Source organism: Botryllus schlosseri, chromosome 13, assembly GCF_051294905.1.
Source record: "Botryllus schlosseri isolate E-star chromosome 13, Bs_hap1, whole genome shotgun sequence".
Classification (NCBI taxonomy): domain Eukaryota; kingdom Metazoa; phylum Chordata; class Ascidiacea; order Stolidobranchia; family Styelidae; genus Botryllus; species Botryllus schlosseri.
This window is the reverse complement of record NC_137248.1, coordinates 6,203,055-6,217,098: the sequence shown is the minus strand read 5'-3', so window position 1 is coordinate 6,217,098 and position 14,044 is coordinate 6,203,055. Positions and strand designations below refer to the sequence as shown.

General features: G+C 38.9%; 1 protein-coding gene across 1 annotated transcript; it reads right to left on the bottom strand.

Annotated features, from left to right (window-relative positions):
* Positions 1-912: 912 nt before the first annotated feature.
* LOC145453656 (alpha-mannosidase 2C1-like) lies at positions 913-13,999 on the bottom strand. Its single transcript, XM_080331628.1, has 25 exons — positions 13,532-13,999; positions 11,542-11,670; positions 11,404-11,486; positions 10,895-11,012; positions 10,117-10,294; positions 9,955-10,047; positions 9,535-9,637; positions 9,087-9,193; positions 8,336-8,446; positions 8,062-8,271; positions 7,953-7,990; positions 7,842-7,899; positions 7,686-7,777; positions 7,409-7,586; positions 6,797-6,970; positions 6,557-6,728; positions 6,186-6,265; positions 5,917-6,116; positions 4,600-4,759; positions 2,897-3,033; positions 2,719-2,835; positions 2,573-2,652; positions 2,359-2,515; positions 1,119-1,211; positions 913-1,058 (listed from the first exon to the last, which is right to left on the bottom strand). The coding sequence occupies exons 1-25, from the start codon at positions 13,720-13,722 to the stop codon at positions 938-940; spliced, it is 3,180 nt and encodes a 1,059-aa protein (XP_080187754.1). The 5' UTR covers positions 13,723-13,999; the 3' UTR covers positions 913-937.
* Between the last annotated feature and the right edge of the window lie 45 nt (positions 14,000-14,044).

The window sequence follows — 14,044 nt, the reverse complement described above, 5'->3', positions numbered from 1 at the left end:
TACATCACGTCATTACGGAGTATGAGTGCTCATGTTGTTTTCACAGACAGCATTGTTATACACGGGTAGATAGGGTTGCATAGCATATGCTATATTTAGAATAGAATAGGCTCAGTTCAATCGGCTGAAATGGTATTTCCTTAAAACTCACTACTGCTGAATTGAAATAAAATCATCATTGAAAGTACGCTGATAATGTGGAGCTACTATGTAGGCAAGGGTGAAAATAAAATGATACTGATACCAGATCGTAAAGAATGTTATTCATCCACTACCGTGACTCCGCGTCGACGCGGTCGATCACCGGTGGTCAGTGGTCACACGCAGCGACTACAGGCCTATCTGCGACCAACCTTCTATAACCCAGCCGATTGCTCTGTAGATCGGAAATGACAACCAATTTTCTTCGAAATCACAAAGGATTCGGTACAAGCAAATATATCCAGTCCATCGCCAAGTAGCAGTTACTTTACATTCACCTCATAGTACCCGAAAAACTATGCAGAATGTATTAATTCTGTACAATATCTCTTGCTGATATTCATCACCCCAACTCCACGAAATGTCGATATTCCTATCTCAATCAGATAATAGACGCAGCTTCATTTTAATGAGATTATCGCAGAAAAATTGCTCTGGCAATATTTTTGAAGCAACCAAAGTTGGTAAATGATACGCGGTGAGTGTAGATCATTTCTATCATGTGTTATGGTAGCTCATTGAGGCATTCACTGCGTAGTTGGCGACTATGTACTCTGTTCGAACTACTGACGTCCGATGTTTTGGTCAAGTAGAGGGTATAGATTTGAATTAATTTTATCAATGAAATCTGCAGCAACAGTACGGCGATTACGGAATATAGAACTTTGCAAAATTACACTAACTACCAAAAGAAATAGTCGGACATGAATATGTATGCATCTGCTTCTGTACGCATTTATTGCAACCACACCAAAAACGATTTGATCTGAAATGGCGAAAAGTCGACAACAAATGACTTTCCACACTTCCCGACGTCCGTAACTTCATTTTCGACAAAATCTTCCAACGCGTTGCACCTGGGGAACAGCTAAAGTCAAGAGGCGAGCAAATACGTAGCCGATGGAATGAAAACGCACCTGATCACTTTACTTATTGATCTGTTGTTGAACGTAAACTCCACTGCCACAGAGCCCCCGAAAGCTTCATAGGATCGTAGCAACAGGGCATCGCTGTGAATATAGAGAAACATCTGGTTCTTTAGCAATGGCGGTCAAGTTCATTGTCCAAGACAGCATTGCCAGTTTTGCCACCCGAAATTGCGTCTTGTGTATCGTATTGTACATCGCGCGTCTTGCGCAGATGAAAATACTAGCTGGTTCATCGTTTATTTATGAGTACGGATTCCGAGTAGGAGGGAAACCGAATTTACACTTTTTGGATTTGGATTCTAGATAATATCCCGGGTTTTCTCGCAATTTCAAATGAATTTGAGCAGGTTGCAGATATGGACTTGGAATTTGAGCATTATACGAAATGAATTCAGAATATGTATGTGGATGTAGAGCTGGAGCACAAACCCAAAATAGAATTCGGATTGGAAAATATTTAAACCACTCCTCTCTGACTCGCACACACTTCGGGTATTGATTGATCAGAAGTATTGATTGAAACGTTTGACGAAGCGGATACCACATGGTCAGCGTGAAGCCATGTACGCAAAATCGGACATTTGAAATTTCATGCTCTTTCGAATGGCATTGGGCAGGAGCAAAACTAAAATCGCAGATTAGCTCAGTGTGAAGAAAATATCAGCCGATCATCTCATTCTGAATATACAGGAAATATCACAATTTTTCACTAGTTTGCGATTGCACAAAAAAAAAATACAGGTTCAAAATGACTTTTTTCGACTTGATGAAATCTATTCTTCAAGCTAATACCTCAGCTGAAACAGTAATAGAATGCAATGAAGTTGATAACGATCACGTACTCTGAGTGAGTATACACACAAGCATTAGCATCAAATGAGCAGGCATCTCAATAAAATGTAGTTACGAGCTAAGCAAGATATAAAAATATTGTACATTAATGCAGACAGGAAGTTAATCATACTTGCAAGTTGCAAGTGATACTATGCGCTATATTTTTGATAACTGAGCTGACCACGACGTGGACATATCAGTCACCGATCTCCATCAGACAAAATACATTTACTTTTATTTGATTGTAGTTGAGTGGCACCGATAGTGTTTGGCACCGTTTATCTATGAAGCTCCATATATCTACAATATTTGGCTTACTTGCCATATATAAATAGGGTGCAATCCCACCCAAAGCATTCACAAGGGATGCTCACCACTGGGTCAAGTGACTCACCGATGAAATTCAGCTTTCTTCAATGTTTCCAGCACAACCGACTTCTCGCTAACGTAGACAAAGCAAATTGCGTCCCCCACAAATCCACTTTCAAAAATTCGGAGAGGATTGTTTAGCTGGTATGACGCCCGGATGACTCCGGAGTTTTGAAACGAACCTGAACAGTGATAATGGAAAATTACGTGACCATGCGAGAATAATCAAAAATCCCCACCTCGGTGCGGAAACAGTGCATACGTGAATTGATGTTCACCCATATCCGCGTTACCATCCGGTGCCTTGGTTGACCTCAGCCTACATGCATAACACATATTGCTACAAACCCATGTTCCATGCATAATAGGCGGTCATGCTACTTACAACGAAAGTCTCATGGTATCTCCAAACGTTGAGTATCCATATTTAGAGTCGTTCAAAAGCGCCACGCCATAATTAAACTCGGATAAATCTGCCCATTTGTGAGCCCATACCTCGTACCTGTAAAATAATGATGGGTATTATTGTTGTTTGCATTTCCAGGGTCGAATTTATAGTCCACCTGGCACTGTCCCAAGATGTGTTTTGATGGGTTGGTCGTTCCAGATGGCCAAATTGAATTTCGTAAGTAGCCTTTGGAGAATGTATGTTGAAGGGAAATTCGACTTTGAGGAATTTACGATTTTCATGCCAGTCAACCTGTAAGGTCACATTTGCAATTAGACTCTTCTATATAAATGAGTAAGTAGATGGCTAACGATTGAATGCAATACAAGGGAGATTTGCAAACTCCGATAATGATACCAGATGTCGACTTTCTATCAAGAATTGGATAAAATTCTTCAATCTCCCAACTGGGACTGCAGCCAATATCAGAGAATCTATATATCTATATCACAAACACAGACAGCCTTGTAGTTTGAGAATACTCACAACATCTATGCCTAGCACGCGGATATTGACTATTGAGTAGGCCAACAATATTCTGTGATTATTGTTGTAAAATATGACAGCATTGCAGCTGGGCAAAATCTAGTACCTAGCAGAGATGAGCACGGATTAGGATTAGGTTTTGAAAAAACAGGATTTGTGAAATTTTCTCGGATTTGGATTGGATTTGGATTAGACATTTTTTTCAGAACGGATTAGGATTTGGATTGGATTTACCTATTTTCTGGGAGATTGAAATGTTGTGTGGCGAATGGCGACAAACTTTATTCAGATCAGTTAATAATGTACTTATGGTTACTAGGTTATCTTGAATCAAGTGAATCGTTGGTTGTGAAAGAAAATTTTCGCATCATTCCATTGCATAAATTAGTTTTTTTTCTGAATTTCCAGTTGGAATCGGATTAGGATTGGACATGGACTTGAATATGAAAAAGTTATGGATTAGGATTTGGATTTGGATTTGAAGGTTCGGATTTGGATTGGATTAGGACATAGAAATTTCAAATCCGCTCATCTCTGGTACCTAGGTGGTTTGAGCCGAGTCGAGTATTCAATTATCTCCAATATGACATCATAACAGTAATAATGACCTAGAACAGTGGTTCCCAAAGTGGGTGATATAGCCACCCAGAGTGGGGTGAAAAAAGTGTTGAAGTAGAAGCAGTATACAAGCAAAACCACTTGAGTAAGGGGATACAACTTATCTGAATGCTATGGTATATGAATAGGAAAAATAGAACGATAACCCTACTGTTGACCTGTAGTCCATTGGGGGGGGGGTGGATAAAGATATATTGAGCTTGATTAGGGGACGTTGAGTCAAAAAAGTTTCGGAACCACTGACCCAGTAAGTTGAAAAATGTTTTGTTACCACAATAATGCCTGTCGTACGTCATCAAAAACAGTTTGGTATTACTTGACCATGCTGAATATTTTATAGCAGTTTGTCACAATACCGCGGGTCGATCACTATTCACTACTATCATCGAATGTTGCTCATGGATATTCGTAGATTGTGTTGCTTAGTTACGGCCAAACGAGATCACTACTCCCCAAAAATGTAGTTTCCATGAATGTTAGTATGTTTGCGCATTCAGTTTTGGATGCCGAGTTACAAATAACCGATGTTGCGAGGCTCCCACAGAAAAAAAAACGACTCTCATTATTCAACTAGAATCATAACAATTGATACTTGACTTGGATTCAAGTACTTGAAACACTTTGCCCAGGCCTAAACAGCTGAGCTTGATACACACTCGTCGAGCGACCTCCGTCGCAATTCTAGTTGACGAGTCACAAAACAAAACAACTTACAAAAGTCCGAAACTTGATCGAAGCAGACCCCGCATCCAGTTCTATCACTTGCCGCAGTTTGCTGTTAGCTCCGATACGAACGGAGAACTCCACGCCACCACGTAATGCATTGGAGTCGGTGCACACATGCAGCGGATCGAACACATCAAGCAGGGGAGATCTGAAAGAAAGATATTCACACAGTCTTAAGCAACACAAAACGTAACAGATTTGCTTTGGTAAGATTTAGTAGAATATAGTCTAGCGTCCGGCTTCTCCTGATCGTTAAGTCATAGGCAGAGGAGGTCACCAACAAAGTACTTAGTTTTGTGTACTGCTCAAGGCTTTGTCTAATATGTAAAATAGCCCCTGTGTCATGAAGATTGAATTTATTCGCAGTGTCATCAGTCATTTGCGTAGGTCACGAAGAAGTATCTTGCAATTTCGAACGTAGACATACCAACTATTAAAATATTTGAAGAGCTTCTTGGAGGTACAGAACTTCAATATACAATTGAATAGTATATTCATATTGAAATGAGCCCGAATATTTTCGGCTGACACTCGTCAGGGGTAATCGTCAGCAACTAGTAGAGAATTGGAAAGAACATTGTATATCAACAATCGTATCACAAAATATGATGTCAACAAAATTTCATGCTGGTGACGTCATATTTTGTGATACGATTGTTGATATACAATGTTCTTTCCTATTCTCTACTAGTTGCTGACGATTACCCCTGACGAGTGTCAGCCGAAAATATTCGGGCTCATTTCAATATGAATATACTATTCAAGTACTAAAAGTATACAAACTCTCGACCAAACCTGTTTTCCACTCCACTTCAAGCAGTTTTGATATATTTTATAAATTGCTACTTCTACTAGTAATTAAGTAGTATTTACAACATTGCTTGTACTTCTACTTGAATTGCTGCCTACTTGAACCAACTGTGGTCGTGGCTTCGAAACAAGGCCGGGTTATACCAAATAGTCTTGCTTGCGTAACTGGTATTCATTGCTTTCCATCTAGGCCCTACTGGATTACATGAAAAAGAAAAAAATGGTGATGCTGGCTCGGCAACCCAACAGTTTCTTTGTATCTGCATCCTCAAAGCACAGCATCGTACAAACAAAACTTAACCTTCATTTTTACCACTGAATGCTAATCATGATTGGCTTGATTCTGCACGCTTCACAAACTGTGGGTATGGTAGACCCGTGAGTGTGTAGGCTTCTTTCTCCCTTGGGTAGTTAAACCAAAATACTCGAGGACAGGCGTCCGATTTTGCTAATTGCTCAATTGCACCTACAACATTTTATCGTTAAATCATTCACCTCGTTTCCAAATGGTAATCCATAACATCCCACGCATCCCAATAGAGTGGTACATCATCAAAGAGAACAAATTGATTGGCATGGCACTTCTCCTTGATGAATTCCTTCGATGAATTGGCCAATTTCAGACTAACGATACGACCCCCTTTGTCCAGACCGCATTGCACAATTCCATTTGAAAGTACGAATCCGCCTTCCTCCTGAAATAAGCAAGTGGAACAGGTTCAAAACACATTGCAATTCATCACAGCTAGCAAGGTATATCTTACCCGGTTCTGTATTTCGACTGCTTTGGGATGTGACTGGGCATTGATTGGGCCGATACTCAATGCTGGACAACAGACGTATTCTAAACATAAATTTTAAACATTAATATTTCCATGCGAGACACATGGCGATGATGACTTAATCAGTAAGCAACTAAGCATACTACCACAGCAGCTCATATTATCTCAAATGATCGGAATTAATTACATCAAAAATAGGTTTCGAGTGGTCACAGTCAAGTAAATTTCAAATATAACAGTGCAAACAAGAAATCCAAATCCATACAGCTTGATGATGTGTAAGGCTATTATTATCGCCACCATATTCTTTCTCATTTATACAGTGTTAATCTTGGTATTAGTGGACAACCTACTCAGCGTTTTGTCGGGTAATTCTACAACCTCTTCCCTTTCCCATGATAGACCATTCATTACAGTGAAATTATCCCCCTTTCGTAGCTCAGAACATTTTGCGATTCCACTTTTCAAAAGTTCGTTCCCAGTTTTCACAATATCTTTGTAGTACACGACTGCATCGTCATTTGCCTGCAATAACAAATAATGCATATATTACCAATTAATCTGTTGCAAGCAAAACCAGTCAATTTTGTTACCAATTCGATGGAGCTTCCAGGCAGGACATCGTGGAATTGATTTAGCAGAAGCAATTTCCATAGTCGTTCCAACTCATTGCTTGGGTATTGGGTGTTATGGTCGATGTTGAGGATTGTGTAAAGCAATTCCAAGTCATGCAAAAGCACTTCACACTGTCTGTTGAACTTTTTGATCTGTTATACAGAAGCGCAATCATGATACTAGCGAACCAAAACATGGCCTTTGAGACAGACCCGACTTAAGTCATGGTTTTGTACCGAATCAAAATTTGATTGCATCAGACTCTAGTCATTATGTGTAGGTGGATTTGGATCAATGTCTGAGAATTCATGTTCTTTCTCTCATCTGTGGCATTATATTGAAAATAATCTTAGCATCTGTTGTATATAGATTGGTATCAGAATGACTGTTGCTTAAGTTAAAGACTAAAGAGAAATTTGCACTCCTAATTCATAGACAAAAGCAAGTCGATGTAGATAATGTGACTGTTTTGCTCTGAACAACTGATATTTGCCCCAAAATATGCGGAATACGGCCCAGCTTCTTGGCTGCCATGTTGCACCTTTTAGGATATCTAGGGTCAAGGTTGATAGCGGCTATCCTACACCTACATTTGCAATAGTAGTGTAGGTCCCATTGTGTAACTCCAAAAACAGCTCTCCAACCCAAGTGCAAAGCTTGCTTTCATCTTTTCGAGCTTGTTTAAAAAATTCATCTGGAGTTGACATTTTCACTTTTGGCAGGCCCGCGCAGTCACTCATCCGCGATAAACGATCCACCATCCCTTCCCTAAACGTAAACAACCTGGTTCATAGTCCTGAAAATTATCCTGTAAACTAAAGTGTAACTTTCACATGCCCAACAACCATAATAATCAAATACACTTACGTCGGACCTCCACCGCCATCGCCAAATCCATAAAGAAACACCGAGCTATCAGAGCGTCCTTTATCCTTATGATTGTTCATGGTTTTTAGCAACTAAATTTAATAAACAGAGTCACATAACTGATTAGGTTATAAAGTAACACGCTGCGCAAAATACCTCTTCGGGAGTGCCCATCATGCCATAGCTATCTCCAGGTGGAAAATGGCACAAGACTCTGCATTCAAAATGATTAAAGAGATAACATTTGCAAATAAAATACGTCCTTACTTTGAGCCATCTATGCCTTGCCAGTGGAATGTATTATGCTGCAAAAAATGAACATTGAATACCTCAAATGGCGATAAAAATCACAATAATAAAAGGGATCACAACTCACAGGAAATGCATTAATCAGACTCCAGGACAGTTTCTGGGTCAGAAAATTTGAGATTCCAGACTCGTTCATGATTTGAGGCAAGTTTGCCGAGTAACCGAAAGTGTCTGGCAGCCAAAATTCGCCGCAGGTAAGGCCGAATTCCTCCCGGAAAAACTTCTGCCCGTAAAGGAACTGACGAATCATGGATTCTCCGCTCGGCAAGTTCCCGTCCTTGAAAACAGATGTCGGCATGTCAATTTGATAAAGTGTTTCATCAGAATTTGTCTGAACCTACCATTTCCACCCACGTGCCGCCGACAGGTATGAATCGCCCTTTCTTGACGTAATGCTTCAGTTTTTTGTAGATTGATGGGTAATTATCCTTGACCCACTGAAACTGCTGAGCCTGAAAACGGAAAAAATTAGGATGATGTTAGTTTCAGGAAGAAGTAAACAAATCAAAGTTTCTACTGGCACATCATACCAGGATTGTAATGACTCGAGTCAGACTCGAGTCACGATTTTCTGATGACTCGACTTGACTCGAGTCAAGTCATATGACTCGAGACTCAGACGGCCAAGAGCGACATTTCATTGTAATTTCGAAGAATAGTAAAGCAACCACTCTGTTGGGGCTTCCTCTATTGGTACTGGTACTTGAAAATGCGACCAAAAACTATTAAAAGTTAAAAAATTGGTATATTATAAATGCGAACCATTCGATATCATCGAATAGGGTTATACCAGTGGGTTTAACAAGACTTTACCTGGAAACTGAGCAGTCAACACAATGACTTGGACCCGGACTCGAGTCATTATCCCATGACTCGGACTCGAACCTCTGCTTGATGACTCGGACTTGACTCGGGGGCGAATTGAAAATGACTCGACTTGACTCGAGTCAAAACTATAAAAGTGAGATTGATGCATGACAAGTGACGTATATTTCATATATATTTGTACACGACTAAATGTGTTAAGCTGCAGCTCATAAAGTACTGCAGCCTTGAGACAGAATCATAAGTAACACAACTACGGTATTTTACCTGTGAACAAACAAATTTGAAATCGGGATACTTGTCCATCAAAGAAACGGTTGAAATCCAACTTCTAGCACATTTGTGAATTGTCTCGTCGTAACGCCATAACCATGCTGCGAGATATAGGAAAAAAGATTAAAATTGTAAATTGTCAGCAGTTACTGTCCTGTTGGTAATGAATACGGGATCAGATTAGAGCTGAGTTGATAGAAAAATACAATTACTATCCCTGTGTTTCCTTCAAAGCTCATTCAAAACATTTGTGTCGCAGCATATAAAAATGACGTTTATTTTTAGAAAATCCTGCGAAAGGATAATAATGAATGTTATGTGTTTAGTCAATGAATCATAACCATCAGTCACGTACTTGCTGCAATGTCAGAAAACTAATCAATGATTGAAATTAGATTCATAAAAATTCGAGTGCAGTATTGCAATATCGTAAATAACCCACCAGAATCAATATGGCAATGTCCCATAGCATAAACAGTATGTTGCCCTTCGCGATTTTTCGTTTTGAAAAACTTGTCACTTAATATCTGCGCAGCATCATAGCTCTGAATAAAATCATTAACCGTTGTACTGTCTGAAAATTCCTTCAATACGGTAATTGAATCTCAGCCAGGTCAGACCAATCATTCAAGAAGGGATAACCACAATTTTTCTTCTTGCTAATATGAATCTGGACAGTAAAAACAAATGATAGGGATCTGGTTGTGCAAATTGACTGTAATAGCTGATATTCCACACTAATGACTTTAAAAATGGCTGTAATGGCCTATATTTACATTAACGACTGTCAAAGTCCTGATAGATATACAAAGTACCTTTGAAATGAAAGACAGTTAGTATTGGCAGGGCTAATTGAACCTACCTCTCCAGAATAATTCCCTTTCACAAGAACATTAATGATTTCATTAGCGGCATACAGAGATTCCAGCCCCCGCTGACTTGTATCTGGTAGGCTCTGATAAGTAACATTGATTACATTCAAACTCAATGAACAAATTTAAGACATTAAAATACTAATAGTCACCTTCGCCATGTCGTAAAGGATGCAGAGATCGCCAAAGGTTCTGAATGCATTCCTGTCAACGAGTGCAATCTCTGCTTTGGATAAGCTAAACATCTTTTCCATATCTGGAGGATTTATCATGCCTTGTTTCCCTTCTCCCAACAGGCGATTGCATGACACAGAGATCCAGAGGATAAGTCTAGTATTGAAAATTGTGGTTTGTTAAGTAGGTGAGAAATGGGAAAAATACAGTCAAGAATCTATATGTTGACGGAGGAAGAGGCAATGTTTTATCCACCAACAGGAACAAATACAATGCAAACTAGGTGGCAAAATATAACACAGTCATCAAAATCCAACAGAAGCATTTTGAGAGACCAAGAATTTAGAATTGACTTTGAGTAAGGAACTATTCTGACGAATTGAAGGACTAAAATGGAAAGAGACAGAGAAAGTTATTTATTAATCATAGCAGAATACTCGAAACATATGATTCAATTTATACATGACACAGAAAAGATTGATCGGTCGTAGTAAGGGTATTGCAGTTCATAAAATAATTGTCATATAAAGTGTACACATAATGTATATGCATAATATTGCAAGATAAAGCTGCAACCTGCAACAAATTAATCTGGTGGTCATCAAGTCAACTGCAACTGTTGAGAGTAATTCTATCTAAATTGTGTACATTGATGCTATAACAGTGAATTTGAACATGGAAAGATTGAAAAATATCATCAACAAAAATGAATCATAGCATTCACTAAAACCAATATAGAGGGGCAACCATATTCACTTTTTCTCGTCGCTGGCCAGATTCTCGGATATTGTAAATGATTTTCTGATGCCAAATTCATCTGCAGCAGTAAGGCTAAACACAGGCTCTCCATTCTTGTATATCATGCCTTCGCAGTCTGTAAATGTGAAAGCATCATATTATGAAAACGTTCCATAGTTCCATGTATTTCGTGAGTTTGAAAATACTATGATGTTGGAACATAACAGTTCAACATGTCTTTATATTCAATTGATTGTACTAGTAAGTGTTTGAAGTACTTCTTTCATGCCTTGAACTGAAAATAAATAAGCTAAATAAAGAAGTCAATAAAATGAGCAATGCAATAATTTACTGTGATATTTTTTATTATTTTTTAAACTCTTTTTCCTATATTAGGCTTACTAATGCTTGCCAACTCACACAAAAATTATTAAATGCCTGCACTATTAAAATTATGTAACAACAAACGGCAAATATGCTATTGTAGCTGTAGCCTACACTTGTTGCTCTCAAATAAGTTATGTTACCTGCATCCCAATTCAATAGAACCTTGCCACCAAGCCATTCTGACGGAATTTCAATTTCCAGTTTAAACCAATGACGGGTGAATCTACAAAGTGCAAATTTTTACAAGCAGGTAGATGTAATAATCTTTAACAACTTACGTAGGGCCAAAAGACTCGCCGACTTTGAATTCACGAAGACTATGATTTGGTTCTGATATCTCGGAAAAGGTTTCTTTAGTCGGACCGAAGTAGTGTATTGATGATAGAGGCACGCGATCTTGATACAGTCTGAAAACAATTATAATTAGAAGCTTCATATATGCTCACATTCTTTTCAAATCAAGTAAAGATGACAAGTATAGCAACACCAAACAAATCTACCAGATTGCAATGGCTCGAGACTATAGGGCAGAGGTCTCAAACTCAAATGTGCTCGCGGGCCAGTTTTCTACTTTTTGATAGCGCCGCGGGCCGCAGCACCAGTAATAGGGGAATTCAATGTATTTCCAAGTATAGGCTTTATTTGACGGGACCTTGCAGACTGACATTCCACACGCATCGTAAAAATGTGATTTACTATTGTGAATTCACGCCTGGTACGAAAAAAACAACATTTTTAGATATTTGAATTTTTATCAAAAAAATTAGTTGTAGAGACCATGCGTGAGTACAAATGCATCAGGACAGCGTAAAAGCTGTCGCGTTATAATTTTGCAGCTTTAGCGGACATTTGACGTGCCGCAATTATTGTAGAATTTTAGAATTTTACAAAGATTGATCTGATATCAGAGCATTGGAGCACTGGAGCAGTACAGCCTAATCCGGGTCTCGGGTATACTCCTGATACTAGGCTATTGATTATGTCATTACCAAAGTCAAATGAAATCAGCGTTGGATTTACCATCGAATATTTGAACAGATCAATAACAACTTGAATATAATGATTACCAGGGCTTGTTTTTACAGCTTCCGGCAGCTTCCTAGATACTCGTAAGCTATGCAGAATGCTGTATTAAGCTGTTTCAAGGAATCTTATAGTGCAACTTTTGTCCATTTTTTTCCATGCAACATTTTGAAACATTTTGCCCCTTTTTCGATTTTCCATGAAACTGTTTTCGATTTTGGTGAAACACACAGCCAAATACGACTGAAACACCGTAAATCAGCACCGAAGTAACGCTTTTATGGGTATTTCGGGAGCCAAGCCAAAAAATTGACCTTTTTTTTAGTCAATCTGGGAAGTTGACCTTTTTTTTTAGTCAACCGAGCAAAATGTGGTCTTTTAGTGCAACTTTTTACTGCAACTGCAACTTTCCACGGATTAAACTGCGACAAAAACTTCCCCTAATGGTTTACTGTGCCACCATGCCAATAGTAATGTCCAATCGCCGAAGAATCCATTTGTGTTACCGCTGTGAAGCGTAGTCTACGACTACTTTATACTCGCCACATTTAATTATCGATTATAACATGGATAAAGCCCAAGATGACACAGGATGTAACCAACTATACATCAAAAGGACAACATAATGCCAATGGTTACCATACCGCCCTGATTATGAATATCTAAATAAGCTACGAAACGTAAGCTACGTCCTTTTGATATTTTACTATTTTTCATACCAGTTTGATAGTTTGTGGCGTCCGTGGTTGTACCAATAAGTCACGGCGTACCGCGTCACAAAAGTCCTTCTCTGATTGTATCTTTTGACGCAACTCAACTCGAGCCATTTATATTTTATCTCCCAATTAGTCCGAGTTCGAGTAATTCTACAAAAGGTCTCGCCCATGTCCAAATCGCAATTTTCAGTACGAATCATCAACGGACCATGTTTAACCATCATAAACAAGTAATGTCACGTGAAATAGGTAATCTTCCATTGAGTCAATACTTTTGAAGGTGATGTAATAGTGAAGTTTGATGAGTAGTTTTATAGCGAATATTAAGTCGTCAAATTAAAAAGTGGTAGCTAAATATTGTCGAATACTTCGAAATCCAAAATGCCGTCACAGGCCGAACAAAATGATCTCGCGGGCCCCGGGCCGCGTGTTTGAGACCTCTGCTATAGGGAATAGTACTACTAGGAGTGTAGACATAATTCAAGCATATTTTAAATTATGTCAACAAATATAGGAGATCATAGCAAACCTTGAATACAGGTTGACATCTGCAAAGTAGATATGAGATAAGAACTTTTCAGCCCTTTCCAAAGTCGTTCTTCTATGCTTCAGAGTTACATGTTGAAATGGTTCAACTCCAGCTTCCAACCGGATCGATGTTTTAGATAACTTTTCTTGAGTACATTCATTCGCATTTGTAGCATGTCTCTTGGAAGCCATGAAGTCCGCTAAACTCGCGACTCCTTATGTCGCCTGACACAACGACAGCGTTGCAAGGACGGGGAATAACCACGTCAGTGTAGCAGCAATCACATTGCAGATAGAGTGATGCTCAATGCGGCAATGCTAATTTATGCGATCGGTTATTGTATGTAAAACGTTAAGAGATCTAATTTCACTAGCAATGGAATTCGGAGAACTGAATTTCTAGATTTCAGAAAAAAACGCATTGTTGATTATTGCGCTAAGAAAACCGGCGTTATTGTTTGCATTTCTAACGACTCGATGACGAAATGCAAATCTGATTGCGCAATATCAAAGG

Excerpts from the sequence above, each read along its gene's own strand:
- LOC145453656 (XM_080331628.1), bottom strand. The coding sequence starts at position 13,722 with ATGGCTTCCAAGAGACATGCTACAAATGCGAATGAATGTACTCAAGAA. Across the intron at positions 7,900-7,952 it reads CAAGGCATAGATGGCTCAAA|AGTCTTGTGCCATTTTCCAC; the intron begins GTAAGGACGTAT and ends TTTTGAATGCAG. Across the intron at positions 6,266-6,556 it reads ATTACCCGACAAAACGCTGA|AATACGTCTGTTGTCCAGCA; the intron begins GTAGGTTGTCCA and ends ATTTATGTTTAG.